Raw genomic sequence first — 22,891 nt, forward strand, 5'->3', positions numbered from 1 at the left:
TGATAAATCATACTCAAAAACTGCTCCTTACTATGAAAAAGTAGCTTTAAACGATACTTTAGAAACAGAATTATTTACCAATTCAAAAAGCATTTACATTGTTGTCTGATGTTAATTAAGACAAATGCTATGTTCCGAAATTCCAAAAGAAACTTCGAGAATTTGAGAAATGAAATGAGAAACATTTTTTACAGTGTCAAATGATTTTTAGCAGTATTCATGAGAACTTTTGAACAATATGTCTAATCTGTAACATTAAAGATGGAAGAAAAAAGTTTGTGATTGGCATCTACCTGGCGTAAAGAAAACATCTGCTGCCGTTATGTTTTAATATAGTTCATGTTACTACCAACTGCCGAGCTCAAGTGTTTTCAGGAACACAGGGAAACATTACACACTCTCGGTACTGTATCATTAGTACCATACTTACCCTGTAAATGGAACGCTAGAAAACGCTACACACAGTAGGGGGACTGTGTCACTTGGTACGGTATTGTTAGAACCATACTTATCCTCTAGATGGAACACCTGATACTGTATCACACTGTCTGAACTCAGTACTGTATCATTAGAACCATACTTACCCTGTAAACAGAACACTAGAGAACGCTACACACTGTACGGGGACTGCGTCACTTGGTACGGTATGTTAGAACCGTACTTACCCTCTAGATGGAACACCCTAGAACACTGAATGTCTGAACAGGGAAAACACACTCGGTACTGTATCGTTTGTACCATACTTAATTGATAAATGGAACACAGTAGAAAACTGTAACACATATTTTATTCACGGACATTTTACACACTCTCAATACTGTATCATTAGTACAAAAAAATAAAGGGACATGGATTATCCGGATATTTAGCTTATAAACATAATAATAATAATAAAGACTTTATTTAAAGAGGCAACACAGTCGGGTAACCCGATCTAACCTGTGAGCCTCATCATATATACAATATTTACAACAGTGTAGACATTCAAACAGAATCCAGAGAAACACTGTGCACTGTACAAACAAAGTTACACACTCTGGGTACTGTATCATTAGCACCATATTTAATCTGTACATAGGAACACAGTAAAACACTACACTGTACAGGCAAGCATTACACACTTTTTGTGCAGGAAAATGTTACACACGCAGTAAGGGCAAGCATTTCACACTCTTTGTACAGGAAAATGTTACACACACTGTACAGACAAGCATTACACACTGGTGTACAGGAAAATGTTACACACACTTTGTACAAGAAACTGGCACTCACTTTTTGAACAGGCAAGCATTACACGCGCTTTGTACAGTAAAAGGTTGCACACTTTTTGTACAGGCAAGCAATTCACACTTTGTACAGGAAAAATTTGCACACTCTTTTTACAGGCAGGCATTGCACACTCTTCATACAGGAAAGTATGAAAAACTTTTTGCACAGGCAAGTATTGCACACTCTTTGTGCAGGCAAGCATTACACATTCTTTGTACAGAAAAATGTTACACACTTTGTACAGGCAAGCATTAAACACTCTTTGTACAAGAAAATGTGGTACACACTTTGTACAGGCAAGCATTACACACTCTTTGTACAGGAAAATGTTACACACTCACTGTACAGGCAAGCATTGCACACTCTTTATACAGGAAAATATCACACACTCTTTGTACAAGAAAACATTACACACTTTTTTGTACAGGCAAGCATTACATAGTCTTTGTACAGTGAAACACTGCAGGTACAAAAACATCATTAACTCCTTATTACATAGTATTAGTCAAATAAAATTCAGCAAAAACCTAAAATATACTAAAAGAAAGAAACGGACAGTCAGCAACAACACTTTTTTTCCGTGTTTCTTCCAGGAAAGGTTACTGAGTTGGTTCAATATCAGTAACAACTTAGAATGAAAAATAGGATATTTTTTACCCTGTGTTGAATCTTTTAAGCAAAGCCATTAAAATCTCATTACTTGAGAGCGGAATATTATAAATGGGTTTTGAATTTCCATTTTCATAAAAAACTCATTTTTTCTGCATGCTTTCCTTTAGAATTTAAAAACTTTTTTTACAGAAATAAATATGAGCTGTTACGTTAACAAAAGTGATGATATTACTTGTGAGCTCGCTATTATACCCCAGTTGTTCGGCGCGGAAGTTATCAAACAATAGAACTAGTGTGAGGTAGTTTCGACTTCCTAGGACGGCAGATACGTGGATCCTAGACAATGACCGCGATATGTTGGAATTTGTGATTGGCGACCAAACACAGTTTCACAACTTTGGACATGGCGTAAAATAACCCGATGGTATCCTGAAAATGCCTTGTAGTCTGGTATATAGGACACAGACGCTGTTTTGTAAATCTGCTCCATATGTTATAGATAGGTATATAGCAAAAATATCTTCAAAATGCTTCAAACTGGAAAATAATGAATTGCCTACTTGATACTGTATCTTTGATAAATAGGGGAGGTAATCAGTGTGAACAGTGAATAAAGGTGAATTCCGGTCTTTCTAAGAAATTCTGAGAAATTTGAGACTTGAAAATAATGTTTGAAGTAGCTTGAAAGGGCATTTTCCTGGCAGATATTTGAGATTTATAGACCAATCAAGAATACTTTTTTATAAATACTGTGCAGAGATTATTTTCGTTTGGTAATTATTTCACAATCTCTTTTCCGAATATGTACCCATTCTTGTAGTTTCATATATTTCAAAGGAACATGGAAATTGTCCTATTCATGTCACTGTCGGGACAAAACAAGCTTTTTTAGGACGTTTTTATTGGCAAAATTGTTCAGAAGGTAAAAGACCAATTTTTGTATTGGCAGATTGGTTCTCTTAATGTTTCCTACGTCTTTACCAGGCATGGTAGGTATGCATAAATGTGAACCAGTCTTCATCTATTCCACATTAATCACTAAGATCTAATGGTACACCATGACAGATATATATTTTCTGCTTGCCGTGCTGTTCAAAAAATGGGAAGTAGAAATCAGTAAAACAGATGAAAATATTGTAGAGTTAGCGATGCATTTTCCAAAGATATTTATCATTATAATATTACACCAAGTAATGTATTTTTTGAGCCAAATTTGTTGAGAAGTGTCAAAGTGCCGGCTTGAAGATAAATTTGCTAGCAGTTGTGCTGTCTAGGGGTGAAAAATGACAGTCAGTACTAAAAAGAGATAGGGTAGATGGTAGTGGTTAGTTTTTCATCAGTTCAGCATCAGTAGAGGTATGAGTGAATAGTTCCATTGTTCTTGACTTGAATTTTGATTCAGTTAAGTTCTAATGATAATGAACTTGTCAAGAAATGCATGTAGGCCTATTTAAGAAAAGATTTTTTTGCGGTGTTCAAACGAAATGAACGACCGAATAGGATCGGCAAATCCATGAATCGCGCTAGGTTGAAGCGGTCTTGTTGCTCATATGTTGGTCCTGATACTTCCTAACTAATTGTGATGAATACCATAACAGTAAAAGGGAGGTAATTACACACAAATTGACTGTGGTATACTGTCGAAGTATAGAGCAAATATGTGTTTTCCCTGGTACTTCCCAATCTAAGATGAATAGCATAAAATAAAAAGGAGATAACTGCAAACAAATTGACTAGTATACTGTCAAAAGTATAGAGCAAAAACGTTAGCAATTACCTGTTTAAGATGTCAGCCATTGCTTAAAAATTCAGTTGCCTGAAAAAATAAGAATTTAAGAATTATCATTTAGAAACATTTTCAAATAATAGATCTAATACCTCTGTGACTTTCAAAGGGAGGGAATAGTATTTCCAGAAAAGGAAATAACAGTTATCCTAGGATTCAAACTTCAAAGATTGATTAGGGAAGCTGGTTCAGATACCACTGAGTTCGATATAAAATATAAGAACAGTTGCTTCAGCGGATAAGAATGTTGTAGCCGCGTGTCAGAAGCTCCATCAATCACCCGTAGTTTGTTGTTTGTCAGAAACGTGATTGGCACTTTCTGATACAATACAACAAATATGAAAAACAAAAAATCTTAATCTCCCGGAATATCTGGAGATATTTGCATTGTTTCTGGCTAGATACACATTGTTTGCATTTGATTCTGAACTGATTAAAGAACATGAGATGTTTTTTTTCGTCTCTGCGTAAGTTGATAAATGAAGGATTGTTTTTATATAGATATTTATCTTGATCAAATATATCAAATCTGATTATAGGAGTGTTAATCTTAACAAATACAGCTATGTCAAATCTTAAATTATGTTGTTTTTTTACGCCTTAATAAAAAAACAAGCTTTCCATATTTCCAGAAAAAAAATCATATGAGCCGCGCCATGAGAAAACCAACATAGTGGGTTTGCGACCAGCATGGATCCAGACCAGCCTGCACATCCGCACAGTCTGGTCAGGATCCATGCTGTTCGCTAACAGTTTCTCTAATTGCAGTAGGCTTTAAAAGCGAACAGCATGGATCCTGACCAGACTGCGCGGATGCGCAGGCTGGTCTGGATCCATGCTGGTCGCAAACCCACTATGTTGATTTTCTCATGGCACGGCTCAATTATAGGAGTTGTTTGTAGTGTTACGTATCAGTAAAAACGAGTTTCACGAAGTCGATCAGTCAGTACAAAAATAGCCCGATCATTTTTTAATCATGTTGAAAATCAGGTATATCAATTACAAATGAAATAAGAATGTTGGGGAAATGTTTTTAATTCTGGGCAATCATACTAATTGATGTATTTTGATACTTTTGAACGTAATGCTCTGTACTTTCTGTTTGACGTTCTTAAAAAAAAATTTATTTTTTTTTCCCTGCAGACTTCAGAATTAGTGACTGACTTTGTATATTTTGTCGAACTGTATACTACATTTACCATTTAATTCTAGAAATTTTGTGATTAATCCCATAAAACCTGCAGCTTTTTCAGTTGATCATTTGTCATAGGGAGCTATATCAAAGGTTTAGAATTTATTTTGGCGACAGTGTCATCTTTTTGATCATTATATTGACTGTAAACTTAAATTGAACAGGTGTCATTAGCCGTGTAAACGGTAATGAAACTGCAATTTCCGACATTCATTTGCATAGAATTTTCATTAAATACTGCTTTAATAGGAGATTTCCTTTGAGAAAGTCTGATTTCATCTCCCCACATATTTTACTGTAATTATTCAGTTACAACTTACTGTCTAATAAAGACTAATTAAAGTGTTGTCCCAATATTTAGGTACGAAGGTAGCAAGTTTTGATCTATATTCTAATGTATTTCCTTTACAAGTCTTCCCTGAATATTTGATGAAAATAATTATAATGTCCATTCATCAAATTTACTTTGCTTGATGTGAAAACATAATTTTGTTAATCCTGAAATAGAAATTCTTTATATGAGGTGAAGCGTTAACGTCTTGGAAAGGTTGATGGTCCTAACCAAGTGCTCTCCCTTGCCTGAAATGGGTAATGGCTGGAGATATGAGTTGTGGCTTGGTTTCCTACCTGAGTGCTCTCCCTTGCCTGAAATGATAGCTGGAGATACGAGAAGTAGCTTGGTCTCCTACCCAAGTGTTCTGCCTTGCCTGAAATAATGGCTGGAGACATGGGACTCCTACCTGAGTGTTCTCCCTTGCCTGAAATAATGGCTGGAGACTTGGGGCTCCTACCTGAGTGTTCTCCCTTGCCTGAAATAATGACTGGAGATATGAGATGTGGCTTGGGCTTCTGCTCAAGTGCTCTCCCTTGCCTAAAATAATGGCTGGAGATATGAGATGAAGCTTTGGCTCCTACCCAAGTGCTCTCCCTTGCCTGAAATAATGGCTGGAGGTGTTTGATATGTACTTGGTCTCTGTCACTGCCGACTTACCAACTTTCTTTTTGTCCTAGGAGTGTTATACAAATTTTAAATTGTACTTTGTCTCATTTCAGATATGATTCCACATTTTACTGTTGAGCCATCTTCTGCAGTAGTATCCCAGAATTCACCTACAACTTTATCATGTCGTGTTGAACCGTCGAGTTCAGTTGTACGATGGAAATTCAATGGTGAATACTTTGAAGAAAACAACCCATATGGATTTAAACAAATAGGAATGGATTTACACTTGACTTCCCTACCAGATAACGGGCATGAATCTACGTTTCAGTGTGTAGCACAGAGCACGCTAGGAACCCTTCTCAGCGCACCAGTTAAAATTTCTAAAGCAGGTAATGAGATATATTATACAAGGGCAAGACTGACCTTCAGAGAAACTAGTATATTTGTAAATTCTGTATTTTCTTAAGTAGGGAATTGTTGAAGTTTTGTGTAAAGATGTAGAAATTCAACAGTTTCAATTTCCTTAAATTGTCTGTACTTCCTTAATGTGCTGAAAGGTCCATTTACAGGGCCAAGTGTCTCGGGTAAGAGATACCAGCATAACGAATGCCAAGGCATGTATAGTTCAAGGGTTTTGAGAATAAGTCTCACCTCTTGCGGAAATGATACATCTCTAAATTTCTAAAATGGACTGTTCAGTCATTCAGTTTGGGCAGTACCACTTATTATTCACAGGGGTGTTCACTGAAAATTTACTGACTGAATAGCCAACAAGTCTTGGTCTGCACACACTGGGCGCAAAGGCAGAATCACTTGCCGCCAGCAGGCTAAAGGTTAATGAAAAGCAATTTTTTTTCTATGATTAATGAGCCAAAAACACTTTTTTCCATGACTGTAAGCTATGACAGCTAAAACTGAACATTTTATATTATGTAAGAGTACAGTGAGTAAAAAAGAAATCCCATGTCGCCATTGCAGAAATAAAACTCAAAACTAAATGTAATTATTTGTATAAAAAGGGCTTCTAGAATACTTCTCAAGTCACAAACCTGACTAGCAACAGTCCATGGCACCTGCGGGTCACCGGGTCATCGGAATATGATGAAACCAACTTACAGTCGTAATTTATATCCTCCATTTTCTGACATTTACATGACATTGATTACTTTTTCCATTAACGACAAATGTAATTTCTTTGTAAACGCCAGTACGATTATATATCTATCTGGTAACAATGCTTTTAAATTGTATGACAAGTTCTGTAAAAAGTTGTGACTTGTATCTTAAAAATGCACAATGGGTTCACAGAATACATGATTAAATTCACAATATCTGCTCTTTAAAACTAAAATTACTCATTTTATTATGGAAAACAAAGACGAATTTCAAATGTATTTTCATTGCTTTCTTTTGCTTGTTCATCTTTAATATTTTGTTAATTTCTGGCCTTTGTATGGTCATCATGCTCTGGTCTTCTTGACTGGTTAATCTGTACCGGTAGTCGGTATGTGGTCACCATGCTCTTCACATCCAAACTGGTCAATTTCACACCAGTTGGAGGAAATATTTCTCATTGAATATCAGGAGTGGGTGGTGAAGGATCATCATTACATACTGTTTAAAATGAATTAAGTTCATAATTAATGCATTTGGGATTTGAACATTAAACAGCTTGCATCAGTCAATATATCACCTGACTGCCTCTGTTTTATAATTATGACAAGTTGTTTTTGTTCATTGTTGTAAATATATGTTCATAAAGTAAATGCTTGAACTAGCCCAAATGCTTACTGTAGATATGGTCATTTTCGTTTAATCTTCATTTAGGGATTTCACGATTACCAGTCTCATTTGCTGTGTAAGAATTTGCAAAATGCGAGTGTTTGTGTTTTAGAACATGATGCATATTAATATTCATGAATATATGCATATTAATATTCATGAATATTTTTAATTTATTTGCAAATAATAGCAAAAATAAAACATTTGTGAATATTGCCCCATCTATAGTATGCACACATTTAAAGACATAATTGAGCCGTGCCATGGGAAAACCAACATAGTGGCTTTGCGACCAGCATGGATCCAGACCAGCCTGCGCATCCGCGCAGTCTGGTCAGGATCCATGCTGTTCGCTAACAGTTTCTCTAATTCCAATAGGCTTTAAAAGCGAACAGCATGGAGCCTGACCAGACTGCGCGGATGCGCAGGCTGGTCTGGATCCATGCTGGTCGCAAAGCCACTATGTTGGTTTTCCCATGGCACGGCTCATATGATAACACTGTTTCTTTAGTTTTGTTCTTTTTCCGGTAATATTGTTCATTCCAGTTGTATTATTATTTATATTAACAAGTTTAATGTTTCACTGTTTTATTTTTATCTTTCTTCAGTATTGAGGAAGTTTGAAGACCGAGGTGACCTTCACCTGAATGTGTCGGAAGGTTCAAATCTTGTGATTCCTTGCCAGCCCCCATACAGTCGGCCTCGAGTGAAAGTTTTGTACAAATATAACCATTCTACCATCATTGAAAAAGATACAGGTAAGAGTTGTCCCCCCTGATTTAAAATATTCACCAATAACTTTTTTTCCCCTGTTGCCCTCATTCCGGATGCAGTATACTTACATAGTAAGAGGCTATTTTCATAAAGAATGTGATATATTTGCATGTTACCCGGTTCAAATTGTAACATTTGTGCAGACTGTACTCTTTCTACAGGCTTTACGTTAGTCTGTGTTCAGACCGTATGTTTTGTTCAAAGGACATAACTCTTGAGGCTATTCAAATTTTGTATAAGTATGTCCCTTGTCTTCTCAAAACATAGATAATCAGAGCCAAGACTTATGAAGTCAGAATTTTTACACAATTATTTTTTTCTGAAATAAAAGATTATCTAGTCGGTAGCCAGACTAGCTTTACGTATTCTTGCTAACTATTTTGGTAAAGTTGTATAACTCTTCAAAAATAATCCCCTATCTCTATCTGCACCAGCTATATTTTAAAAGTGCAATTTTGTCCTAAAGAATAGTGAATATTTAAGAATTATTGTCAATTTACAATTTATATAATCTTTTACCTTACAGCCATTTCATTTAAATAAGAAATTAAAATTTAAATGTGTTTGAAATGAGATTGTGAATAAGGTTATAAAACTTTAAAATAAAATATACTATTACAAAAGAAAACAAAAAAACTGATACTTAAACAAACTCCAGTATTGAATGTAATCTGGAAAAAAAATGTAATTCTATGATTACCTTTGTATCTTGTCATGGCCAAAATATGAAAAGAGATCTTTGAAAATGTCACCACAATTTCCTCAATGTCTAGTTTTCAAAGGGAATATTAAATGATTTTTGTACAATTAGGCACAGAAACGAAATCTAAAATTACCAGGTTGATGTAATAAGTGGTGAAAATTACCTTAATGCCTTCTTTACATGCAACATGTTCGTTTTTGAATTTAAGGTAGAAGATTACCTTTTGCGAAAATGTTTGTTGGGAGTATGGGTTTGCCCAGGTCTTAACATTCGAGTCTGTGAAAGGCCTGACCAGGCTTGCTGTTAAATTCTTTGACATATTTAGGAAGGTCAAAAACTTGAAACCTCTGTAACACACCATTTTAGAACTTGTTCATGTTAGATAATATTGTTGACATCAGTTTTGAAGAAGTGAAAGTCGATGCATTGCTTAGTTTTGTCAGAAATACTGTTTATGGGTTTAAAGTTTAAAAAAAAAATTTTATAGAGAAGAATGAAGTCAGTGCATGATGGGAGTTTCAGTCTAGGACTCAGTACTGAGGTAGTTTAGATCCTGGCAAAATTCTACAAATATATATTTGCACAAAATAACCCCCCCCCCACCAACCCCTAGCCCCCACAAAAAAAAAAACAACAAAATTGTTCATGAAGTGAACTAGAAAGTTCTTAAAGGTTGGCATTACCTTAATATTGACATATTGACTCTTGTATGGTGTCACTAAGCGAAAAGTATGTTCTTTGAACTTGAGTGGATACAGGCTGTAACCCTGAAACGTTTTTTTTTGACATTTAATTGAAATTGTGCAGACTTCTTTCTGCTGTTTTTAGTAATTTATGATTTATTGCAAAAAGATTACATGTGGTGTGCAGTCAGTACATGGTCTAGCTGCCGTCAAATACGAGTTTTGTTTAGTTTGCCTGGTACAGTAGGGGCAACAAAAAATTTCCAGTTTAATAGTGGAATGTTTTTTTGAAGTCTGGAGTTTGATGCCTGGGTTAGGGGAGTATTCTCAGTTAAGTTAGGAGCTTGGTGCCCAGGTCAGGGTAACATTCCTGATAATGTGACAGCTGGCCATGTTGTAAAAATTCACTTCTGATGTATATGGATAAGTTGTCAATTGCTTATGTAGAATAAAGTAAGTAATGATACAGAATGCAGGAATACTAGTACGGTTAACTGACCACCATTACAGAAATTGAGGGGTCTCTATAGCCCAGTGGTTAGGGTTGCTGACTTCACCAGTGTGTGTGCCAAACCTCACTTGGGTGTAGGAAAACTAGACTAAATTAAGTGTGGTCAAGTGACCACCATTAAATAACCTAAGTACTGATGCAGAACTCTGGAATACCACCATTACAGAACTGAAATATCTATCAAAAATGTTTTATTAGAAAAAGTATGTCAAAATGCCTGCTTGAATAAAAAGAACTTTCAATTTGTGATATTTTTGGAAACATGCTGAAAATAATATTTATAATGTTTAAATAATGGATGGCATTATGGTACTCGAGAAAAGTTTCTTGAACTTGAAGTGCCTGCTAACCTCTTGGTACACCACTAATTTATAAAATATCTAAAAAAAATTAAGTGAACGAAAATCTCTTTTACCTACTGATTGAAATAGCAGATGACGGGTGGGGCAAAAATGATTTCTTTTACCGAACAATGCTAGTTTATGTAACTTGTGTTAATGTGTTTTAGATAGGTCTCATTTTCTGTTTCTTAAATAGAAAAAAAAAACACATTATACATGCAGATCTTTCACAAGAAATTTTATCTGTAATACATAGTCTTAGATTTCAGATTGAGTTGTTAGATTTTATGCCTTTTTAATACGCTTCAATTTATATGATCAGTTTCTATTCTGTATGCTTGTTATATCATAAATGTTTCTTAAATTTGAGTAATTTTCGACAAAAATTATACCCCGATAAGTATAATGTGCTCTGGGGGAAAAGCAAATCTCTTTTAAATTACATATTTAAATTGCATTCTTTTGTAGAAATGTTATAATTGTAAAGTCAAAAGCTTCAACAAAGACCTTTTTATGTCTCCGATATTTTTTTGAGTGGCGCACGGTTCACTATTAGAAAAGTAAATACAATTCGTCTTATTAAATTTTCAAAAGGAAAGGCTTTGTTAAAAGCCAGTAAAAATATCAAATTTCATTTAAGTGTTCTGAGTGATGATTTTAAAGCTGTTCAGTAACCAAGTAAGATTATGCATAACTTTCTTGTCACCGAGAATGTTTGCCGCGGGCTATTTTCCTCGGGTCATTAAGTCTCTGTTAAAATGAAAACTGATTAATTTTCACCATATTTTAAAGGGGTTTAAGCTTAACGTAGTTATTTCCCCTTGGTTTCTTTAAAAAAATGGTTTATTTAAGGTTTAAAACCATAATTCCTCAGACGGTCAAAATTTTAGGGGAATGCAAGAAGACAGCCTATCAGGAGCCAGTTTACAACAGACTATAGTAGTTGTAAACAAAATTGTCATAAATACTTCTATTTTTTTAACATCAGGAGTTTCACCTCTTCAAAGTTTTTTTTTTTAAGATTGAATGAAATTAATTGAAAAATATGTAAATATTTGTCAATGGGGGTTATCTTCTTTGTGTATATTTTGTTCATTTTGAAATGACAGAAAATATTCATATTAACAAAAAAAATAATATGTTTTGTATAATGCTCATATATTAGATATATCCAGTGGAAAAAAATGCGGTACTGGCATAAGTATGTCAAATTAGTAATAAATGTTAATATCTTATCAATGTTTTAGATGCAAAGTTGTGAAAACTGACAAAATTTACCCATAAACATCTGTGAATAACATGGTTTTCTATCCAAAATCGGCTTATCTTGATGTTTAGGGTGATATATCTCACTTAGGGGACCGTTCACCGATTCCTTATTCCACAGAAACCTCCGATTACCATCTGAATGATATACATATATAAATCCAAACATTATCAAAAATGAATACTTCATAATTAACAACAAATGTTTTCAATTCCCTCTCCAAATTAACGGGTTAATTTAAACTGACATATCGCTCCAATAAAACATCCTTGTTTTAGATAATAATAATTATGATTTATCTAAAATGTTTCAAGCCTGATTGGCTTATCATACCTCTGATGATAATGTACATTTTTTGGGACTTAAAGCACCAATTACAGGGCGTATTGGCCTCTATTCAAACAGCCCATGCCAAGTTTCCTTTTATTTGTAACAAAAATATGACTTTATATATAATATCAGTATGTTTGATCATATGCAAGCAAACTTGCAAGTTACCATCTTTAACATTTCAGACTAATCCAAATGTTCTTTTTGAGAAAATAAAATTCTGTTTTGCAGCGGGATTTTTTTAGAAACATTTAAGACAGTTTCATAAAAACAGCAAAAACATTTGTTTCAAATAACTCAATAGATTAGGTTGTTACTGTAGTCTAATTTACAACAAGAAGTCCATTTCTATGTCTTACAGCCCAAACTGGTTTGATCATTTTAGTTACATTGGCATTCAAATATTAGGTGGAATATTGTCAGACAGAATATTTGTCAGTTTATTTTACACAGTGACAAAACATTATTTACATTATTGAAGCTGTTGTCAGTTCAGTTTTCAGTCCATGATTCATTGTTTTTGTAGTCATAAAGACCATAAAATATTTTTGGTGACTGCATATTTAGATTTTGATTGATGTAAGAAGTAACAAGGTTGGGTTCTAGTTTAAATCCAGTGAAATGCTTCTGTTTTTTGTCGTCTGCTGACAACGTCTGCTGACAACATCTGTCCACAGGCAGGGAATCATTTTGTTTTCTGGTGACAACATTGCTCTGTTCACTGACAAGGCTGCTGACAAAGTCACTGTTCTCTGACGGGGAAGCATTTTGATGTCTGCTGACAGCATCACTTTTCACTGACAGGGAAGTATTTTTAAGTCACTATACAAATGACTCTGTCCACTGAGAAGAGAAGCATTTTGTTTTCTACTGACAAATCATTCTGTTCACTGACAGGAAAGCATTATGTTTTCTGCTGACAAGGTCACTCAATTCACTGACAGTGAAGCATTATGTTGTCTGCTGACAAGGTCACTCTGTTCACTGACAGTGGAGCATTATGTTGTCTGCTGACAAGGTCACTCAGTTCACTGACAGTGAAGCATTATGTTGTCTGCTGACAAGGTCACTCAGTTCACTGACAGTGAAGCATTATGTTGTCTGCTGATGAGGTCACTCTGTTCACTGATGGAAGCATTTTGTTGTCACTCTGTTCACTGACAGTGAATTACTTAATGACTGTACGCTCCTCATTAATGGGGTAAAGATTTTTTCACTGAAGAAGTATTTCTTGATTGAAATACTGTCAGAATCTTACTGAATTATATTACTTTACTTCTTATTTCAAAACTAATTTTTTGTAATCCGGATGCGAAATTTAAGGAAGAGGTAATGAATGCATGTTTTCCGTATGTCTCGACAGTCATAAAAGGTATCATTAATTAATTTATGAACTCTGTTTTACACAATTAAATCTATTATATCTACACTTCATTGATATTTATCAGAAGAAGGGGCACTTTGTCAAAGAAATATTTTTGCCGGAAATTTTCAAAATGTTAAATGTAACCTGTCAAGATTAGCTACATGAATGATGTGAAATGATATTTCTTAAATGAAATATACATAAAAGATACAAGATATATTTAAGAGATAATACTGTATGTAAAGAGAACTATATAGTACTCCTGTGTATGCTAGGGCTCCATAGGTCTGGCTTGGGCCAAATTAGATAAAAAAAGTTCAAAAGTGCATAACATAGTGTGATATATGTTTAAAAAAATTGATAAAAATTAAATTAAAAAAAAAAAAGATTGATAAATATACTGTACATGTTGTGTGTTGTGCACGTGTTCTTGTGCTTGTGTAACCTATTTCGTCACCAGAAACAAACAACATGAAATTTTGAAGAAAAAAATAGGAAAAAACTTATTTCGAGCTTCCCTGTGTTGGTGCGCCGTAAAACCCAAAATAAATAAATAAATTTCCTTGCCCGAATCCTTCTCAAAATGACTTCTATGCACCAGGGGGTTATATATCAAAGCAGAATTAGCTAACTAAGAAAAAAATGCTTTTAACGTTAAGCCATTTGGTATGTAAGCACATTATTGTACAAAAATATCCCCATTATCAGGGTAGTGTATCCTCAGACAATAGCTTGTTAATTAAGTTTATCCTGTTATTATGGACTCACTTACATAGTATCATGCCAATAGTGCCACTAGATACAGATATAATATTGATGGTGTACATCTGGCACAACTTTTATGTAATACAGTTCAGATTGCGCTTTTTCCAAGCTCTGCCTGGTACTGTGAGCTGTGAATCTCATTCGCTTACTTAAAGATGTCAAGTTTTTTTAGCTCACATGAGCACGAAGTGCTCAAAGGTGAGCTTTAGTGATCACCCTGTGTCCGGCGTCCGTCGTCGTCCGTCGTCCGTCCGTCGTCAACAATTTGACTGTTAACACTCTAGAGGTCACATTTTTGGCCCAATCTTTATGAAACTTAGTCAGAATGTTACCCTCGATAAAATCTTGGACGAGTTCGATATTGGGTCATCTGGGGTCAAAAACTAGGTCACCAGGTCAAATCAAAGGAAAAGCTTGTTAACACTCTAGAGGTCAGAATTTTGGCCCAATCTTAATGAAACTTGGTCAGAATGTTACCCTCAATAAAATCTTGGACGAGTTTGATATTGGGTCATCTGGGGTCAAAATCTAGGTCACCAGGTCAGATCAAAGGAAAAGCTTGTTAACACTCTAGAGGTCACAGTTTTGACCCAATATTAATGAAACTTGGTCAGAGTGTTATCCTTAATAAAGTCTTGGACGAGTTTGATATTGGGTCATCTGGGGTCAAAATCTAGGTCACCAGGTCAAATCAAAGGAAAAGCTTTTTAACAATGTAGATGCCGCATTTATGACTATATCTTCATGAAACTTGGTCAGAATGTTAAACTTGATGATCCTAAGGTCAGTTTCGAATCTGGGTCATGTAGGATCAAAAACTAGGTCACCCGGTCAAATCAAAGGAAAAGCTAATTAACACTGTAGAGGCCACATTTATGACGGTATCTTAATGAAACTTGGTCAGAATGTTTATCTTGGTGATCTTTAGGTCAAGTTTAAATCTGGGTCAGCTGGGATCAAAGACTAGGTCACTAGGTTAAATCAAAGGAAAAGCTTGTTAACACTCTAGAGGCCACATTTATGACTATATCTTCATGAAACTTAGTCAGAATGTTAAACTTGATGATCTTTAGGTCAGATTCAAATCTGGGTCATGTTGGGTCAAAAACTAGGTCACGGGGTCAAATCAAAGGAAAAGCTTGTTAACTCTCTAGAGGCCACATTTATGACTGTATCTTCATGAAACTTAGTCAGAATGTTAAACTTGATGATCTTTAGGTCGAGTTCGAATCTGGGTCATGTTGGGTCAAAAACTAGGTCACGGGATCAAATCAAAGGAAAAGCTTGTTAACACTCTAGAGGCCACATTTATGACTGTATCTTCATGAAACTTAGTCAGAATGTTAATCTTGATGATCTTTAGGTCAAGTTCGAATCTGGATCATGTCGGGTCAAAAACTAGGTCACGGGGTCAAATCAAAGGAATAGCTAGTTAACACTTTAGAGGCCACATTTATGACCATATCTTAATGAAACTTGGTCAGAATGTTAATCTTGTTGATCTTCAGGTCAATAGGTCAGGTGAGCGATACAGGGCCTTCATGGCCCTCTTGTTTTTCTTTTTCTTCAGATTTCTTTTTTTTTATTCGGTTTTAATTTTTTAACTTTTTTAAAAAAATTTAAAAGAGCAAATAAACTGTCATTTCTGGACCAAACTACAATAAATTTACATGAAATATAAATTGCCATGACATAAGAAAATGCACATGTTTAAGTTATTTACATCATGCTTGGTTCCCTTGATGATTGGAACAAGTGGACTCCGAGGCTGAGTGGTTAAAGTAGCTGACTTCAAATCACTTGCCTCTTGCAGCTGTGGGTACGAAACCTCACTTTGGATAAAGAATACTTTCATGCATGGAAGCCATCCAGCTGTGTTATGGGAGATGGGTGGTTCTACCAAGGTACCCATCCATGCCTGAAACAATGATCGGAGAGGAACCACCAATCAAGAACTGAGAAATTCTCCATTTGATATAAATTGTGTTGATGCGACTCTGAACCTAACAAAGTTGTTGATCTAACACTGAATTTTTTTGTAAGTTTTTATACTGAGTCTTGTAGTAATATTTATTTGACATTTTTTTTTTTTCAGATCATTATAAAATCCTTCCATCGGGTAACCTGCTGATAGTTAAAGTGACAACCGCTGACCAGGGCCAGTATCAGTGTATGGCCCAGAACACGTTACGTAACCGAACACGCACAGCCAAACATAGCATCCACGTTCATGTACTAAACACTGCAGGTAAGTCGGGTTAGTTTTATATAAAAAATGCACAACCAAGTATACCATCCATGTTCTTGTATTCACGTCCGTGTTCATGTTTTCACATCTGTGTTCATGAACTGAACATGGTAGGTAAGTTGTGTTAGTTCTATTGAACACAAACAGCCAAACATAACATCAGTGTTCATGAACCGAGCACTGCAGATACCCTGAACTTGTTTAATTTTGTGGAGTTATAATTCGTAGAAACTTTAACCTTTACCCTGCTTAATTTCTATAATGAACTTATCCATCATTCAATTTGGACAGTACCATTAACTGTTAAAGGGGGTGCACACCAAAAGGAGACTGTGCAGGCTGGACATGATTTGCACTGGTCACAAAGGCAGAATCAATCTTGTCCAGCATGATAAGGGTTAATTGACCGTTGGGATTTTAATTTCAATTTGACAGAACATTTTTATGACCGTAATTAACACCCCCATCATATTTTCTTGTTTAATCAATTAAGTTTATTTCAGTTTTGGTTATTATGTCTCCCCCAGGAGACATATTGTTTTTGCCCTGTCCGTCCGTCCGTCTGTCTGTCCGTACGTTACACTTCATTTCCGAGCAATAACTGGAGAACCATTTGACCTAGAACCTTCAAACTTCATAGGGTTGTAGGGCTGCTGGAGTAGACGACCCCTATTGTTTTTGGGGTCACTCCGTCAAAGGTCAAGGGCACAGGGGCCTGAACATTGAAAACCATTTCCGATCAATAACTAGAGAACCACTTGACCCAGAATGTTGAAACTTCATAGGATGATTGGTCATGAAGAGTAGATGACCCCTATTGATTTTGGGGTCACTCCGTCAAGGTCAAGGTCACAGGGGCCTGAAATTGAAAACCATTTCCGATCAATAACTAGAGAACCACTTGACCCAGAATGTTGAAACTTCATAGGATGATTGGTCATGAAGAGTAGATGACCCCTATTGATTTTGGGGTCACTCCGTCAAAGGTCAAGGTCACAGGGGCCTGAACATTGAAAACCATTTCTGATCAATAACTAGAAAACACTTGACCAGAATGTTGAAACTTCATAGGATGATTGTACATGCAAAGTAGATGACCCCTATCGATTTTGGGGTCACTCCATTAAAGGTCAAGGTCACAGGGGCCTGAACATTGAAAACCATTTCCGGTCAGTAACTGTGAAAGAAACTTGACCCAACAATTGGATTGAAAACAAAAACCATTCCATTAGCTGATGAATGTGTCTAAATGTCATGCAGTAATGACCCTTATTGTTTTTGGGGTCACTCTGTTAAAGGTCAAGGTCACAGGGGCTTGAACATTGATAACCAGTTCCGATCAATAACTTGAGAACCAATTGACCCAGAATGTTGAAACTTCATAGGATGATTGAACATGCAGAGTAGATGACCCCTATTGATTTTGGGGTCACTCCGTCAAAGGTCAAGGTCACAGGGGCCTGAACATTGAAAATCATTTTTTGGAAATAACTTGAGAACCACTTGACCTACAATGTTGAAACTTAATAGGATGATTGGACATGCAGAGTACATGACCCCTATTTATTTTGAGGTCACTTGATCAAAGGTCAGGGTCACAGGAGCCTGAATAGTGACTTGAGAACCACTAGGCCACGAGTGTTGAAATTTAGCGGGATGACTGGACATGCCAAGTAGATGATCCCTATTGCAGCCAACCATCAGTGTCTCTTTGACTTTCGCTCCTGACCCCTATTGACTTCTTGCCTATAGGACTTTGCATTGGGGGAGACATGCGCTTTTTTACAAAAGCATTTTCTAGTTTACAATTGATTAAAGAAAAATTTGTTCATGGAAATAGATAAAAGGAGTGAAGAAATATTTAGTAACCATGCTGACAGTAAAACTTGCTGACTGTTTTTTTTTACTGAATTTGTTTTATACTGTCAGTAGGAGGGATTCAAACCTACAGGTTACCAGTTGCATCTAAATTCAAGCTTACACTCAGAGAGAAGAAGAAATAAACTCTCAGTTTTAAGACTACTGTTCAAAACTGTAGTCCCCTAACCAGGGGGGACTTTGTGTTGTTGCGTCTGCAGAAACTGCAAATATTTGTGAAGCTAAAACTTGATTATGTTAGTGTTGAAATTAACATAGAAAAGAATTTCTCTGTTTCTAGCTGGAAATGATTTGCATGCTTCACATGGTCTGTTCATATGGCCATGTGCATGTGTTTTGCTAAAAACTTCAGAAGCAAACAATGAAAAAAATTGGGTTAACCAGTCAATTTCACTTTTTTAATGACCCTAAACTCCACATGGAGTCCAAAGCATTAGAAATTACCCAAAATAACCTCTCCTCAATTGGCCCAGGACTGTTTACAACAGTTTATATTTTCTGGAAAAGATATAAGAATGTTAGGAGAACTTTGTGGCTAGATGAAAGGTATACAGTTGCATGTTCTCTGCATTAAATGCATTTTAATGCCTTTTTTAGTGATTTTCTGTGTGTAAATAGTTAATAAATAAGGTATGTAAGGGATCATTGCCAAAATACTAAAATCTCTACCTCGGCTTTTCCAGTTTGAATATGGAAGACACACTATCTTGTTGGAATTTTTAATTCATTTATTTTTTGCACAGCCAAATCTCTGCATGAAAAATCTTAGATTTTATTGCTAGATGTAAGCCCTAGATTAATTTTTTGGAATAAAGCCACCGTTTTTGTCATTTAAAGAAGGACCTAAATGATATTACTGAGTACCAAGCAGAAATTAACAAATGGCAAACTGGAGCGCATATCCTCTCCGTTCCCCACCCCCTCACCCCCACCAAAAACATGTAAAATACTGATGCAAATTTACTATTACATTTGAACAAGGATATAGTATGATTAAATCTAGAAAACATTGCCTCAATATCTTAAGTTAAGAAACATTATTAATTCCTCTTCCCCAGTATATTTAAGACTTGAAATTTACAGTTTAATGTAAGGCAGAAATGTTTGAAATTGATTTGACATTTAATCTAAAATTATGATTTTAACCATGTTGTAACCTGTTCCTTAGAATGTATGTTGCCACCTTAGAAAAGATCCTGATATTGACAGCCTCTCGGAAACTACAGGTGCATTCAATAAATATCAATTATGAAATTACTGTTTCCAGACCACCAGAGTCGAGAGATTTTGAAACTTATACCTGCAAATGACTTTCACAAGCCCGCAGAAGATTAAAATGTCTGCCTACCCTGGTCTATTCAGCAATAAGTTTTTTCCTTTATCTGTTTATTTATTGCATCAGAGAGGTTTTGCTGGTAGTAACGTGCTTTTATCTTTCTCCAAATAGCAATAGAAATGTTGGAATATAGATCATTGAATTTTATAGAAAATTGATATAACGTGCACCCTACCATCTTTTGTCATTCAGAATATGAGTTTTAAGAAAGAAGATATTTCTATCCTGGCAGCACTGAATCAGTTATTCTTTCTCTTTTTTATATCTTATGAATTGGAGACTATAATTTGCTGGCCATTCATCTTGAAGGTTGCCAGTTTGAGTCTAAATGGGTTACAACAACACAACCCATAAAGTTGCCAGGGCTTGCTTCTTCAGCACAAATCAGCATCAAGATTTTCACAGTTGATGTCGAGCATTTCTTCCAAATTCATGTGACTTGATAAATTTGTTACAATTTAGTTTTACTTAATTCTTACATCATATCAGCATCTGATTGGCTGTTACTTTTGTGGGTACTCATGGAATTGACCAATGGCAAGGATGCATTCTGAGAGTTAATTTTACACCCTTTGATTCTGACTAATGGTCTAAAATATCCAGATAAGCTCGGACTGGGAATGGAGGTTCAGCACAAACTATAGTTTCTAGGACTGTGACTCCTGAATTATGACTCTTCTGAACTGTGACTCTCCTGGACTGTTATTCTTCAGGATTGTGGCTCTCTTGGATTGTGACTCTTCTGGACTGACTCTCCTGGTGACTCCTGGATTATGACTCTCATGGACTGTGACTCTGGAATGTGACTCACCTAGACTTATTCTCCAGGATTGTGACTCTTGGATTGTGACTCTTCTGGATTGTGACTCTCCTGGATTGTGACTTTTCTGGACTGTGACTCTCCTGGACTGTGACTCCTGGACTGTGATGCTCCTGGATTGTGACTCTCCTGGACTGTTACTCCTGGATTGAGAGTCTCACTGTTCCAGGATTGTGGCTCTTTTGGACTATGACTCTTCTGTCTTCTGGATCGCTTCTCTGCTAGACTGTGGCTGTCTCTCTCTCCTTCATAAATATAATGGAGTAATGTAAGGGAAGAAACTCTTACCATACTCTTACACCATGTGCACCATGGGTATCAGATTAAACTTTATTTTTTTAACAAATTTTATCTGAGTAACCAATCACTGTTATTATGATGTAGATACTGCAGAGTAAAACAGCCAGCAATCTCCCGGTGACAGCAATCTCCCGGTGACATTCTATACTCTTCATGTTGGGAGGAATAAAAAGCATTTAATCAAGATGTTGTGAAATGCTTGTGTTTTGTGATAAGAGGCATGCCTGTTAACAGGGTATATTTATACTGTCAGAAATATGTAACTAAGAAATTTATATATAGATTGATGCTGATTGACATGAAGGTACATTTAGCGGGTGCAAACTCAGACATTTAGAAGGGGTAGCTGCTTCTTATTGAATAAAATATTGTGTTAGGTTGTCAGCTAAAAATGGGATTTTCTTGGATTAAATTATCACACTTTTTGGCATTTTCGTATTGGCCGTAAGTGGACCAAGTCAGTCTTTTCTACAACTTCCCCACATAGAACTGAAATGGAGTGCAGCTGACTACTATGTACAAACAAGTTACCTTCTGTCAAATCATCATGGAGAACATTTGCATTGCATCAGGATCTCAACTCTTAACCTCTGAGGTTCTTTCTTAGTGGGGCTATTGGGCTCTCCATGGAGCTGTAGGGCCGTCTGGCCCTCGCTATTAGGTTCTTAGTTGGGCTGTTGGGCTCTCCATGGGACTGTAGGGCTGTCTGGCCCTTGCTATTAGGTTCTTAGTGGGGCTGTTTGGGCTCTCCATGGGGCTGTAGGGCTGTCTGGCCCTTGCTATTAGGTTCTTAGTGGGGCTATTGGGCTCTCCATGGGGCTGTAGGGCAGTCTGGCCCTTGCTATTAGGTTCTTAGTGGGGCTATTGGGCTCTCCATGGGGCTGTAGGGCCATCTGGCCCTTGCTATTAGGTTCTTAGTTGGGCTATTGGGCTCTTCATGGGGCTGTAGGGCAGTCTGACCCTTGCTATAAGGTTCTTAGTGGGGCTGTTGGGCTCTCCATGGGGCTGTAGGGCCGTCTGGTCCTCACTATTAAGCTACCAGTAGCTTCGTGTCTGTCAGAATGGAATTTAGGTTAATATCAACAGGCTAGACTACCTTTTTTTAGGGATCTCCCATTTCCCTAGATATTTCAGGGATGCTTTGTTAGTTTAAGATCAACAGGGGTTTCATCAGACTGTATCTTGAGCATCAATCATACCTTGACATATATACATAGTACAAAGAGCATGGTGTCCATTTTTTCTAAACTTTGATGTTAAATGGCCCATGAAAAGAAAGAGAGAAGTTGTTTTTCTGTACTGTTAAACTCCACCAGTGGAAATGATTTATGGTTTAGCATTTAGGCCCATTTCAACTGTAAAATTCTAAAATCTTTTAAGGGCTATTAACTGTTTTTTGATGTCCCGCTTTTTCATGATTTCTCTTTCTGAACAAAGTAAGTTTGGATCAAGATTATGAAGTTGGGGTGTATTAATTAACCCTTATGAGGCTGGACATGATTGATTCTGCCTTTGCGACTATGATCTGCACTGTTCGCCATTCAGTCAGTATCTTTTTGGTAAGCACCCCTATTAACAGTTAATAGTACTGTCCAAATTGAAAGATGGACAAGTTCATTATAGAAATTTATAAGGGTTAAGAGTGCTGATTTGCTCAATAAGGAAAGTACGTCTGCCAAGAGGTCTAGCCAGCAGTGAAGTATGTCCTCCATGCCACTCACACCAAGCCAACTCAATCAACTAAAAGTGCTTGTAAGTTTTGTACTTAAATAGAGAAGATGAATGTGCTCTTGATGAATTCCTCATACCCTCCTTTTTAAGTTCATGTTAAGAAGTTGTCAGTTACTTGCAGGATTAAAAAATTAAAAGTACACATTTGGTTAAAGTAGGGAAAGTAAACTGCCAGGAGGTATCTGAAATACTGTTGAAAAATTGTGTTAAACCTCTTTATCAGTACAACAAACAAATCACTATAGTCTACAATT

General features: G+C 36.1%; 1 protein-coding gene across 6 annotated transcripts in view; it reads left to right on the forward strand.

The window, feature by feature from the left end:
• Positions 1 to 22,891, forward strand: part of LOC123560991 (cell adhesion molecule-related/down-regulated by oncogenes-like) — a 120,035-nt gene that overhangs the window by 81,913 nt on the left and 15,231 nt on the right. For all 6 annotated transcript variants that reach the window (XM_053552096.1, XM_053552093.1, XM_053552095.1 and 3 more), the window contains 3 exons: positions 5,913 to 6,191; positions 8,193 to 8,342; positions 16,420 to 16,572. In XM_053552096.1, the coding sequence (XP_053408071.1) occupies positions 5,913 to 6,191; positions 8,193 to 8,342; positions 16,420 to 16,572 (582 nt within the window). The remainder of the gene's footprint in view (positions 1 to 5,912; positions 6,192 to 8,192; positions 8,343 to 16,419; positions 16,573 to 22,891) is intronic.

The sequence above is a fragment of the Mercenaria mercenaria genome, chromosome 10 (assembly GCF_021730395.1).
Source record: "Mercenaria mercenaria strain notata chromosome 10, MADL_Memer_1, whole genome shotgun sequence".
In the NCBI taxonomy this organism is placed as follows: Eukaryota; Metazoa; Mollusca; class Bivalvia; order Venerida; family Veneridae; genus Mercenaria; species Mercenaria mercenaria.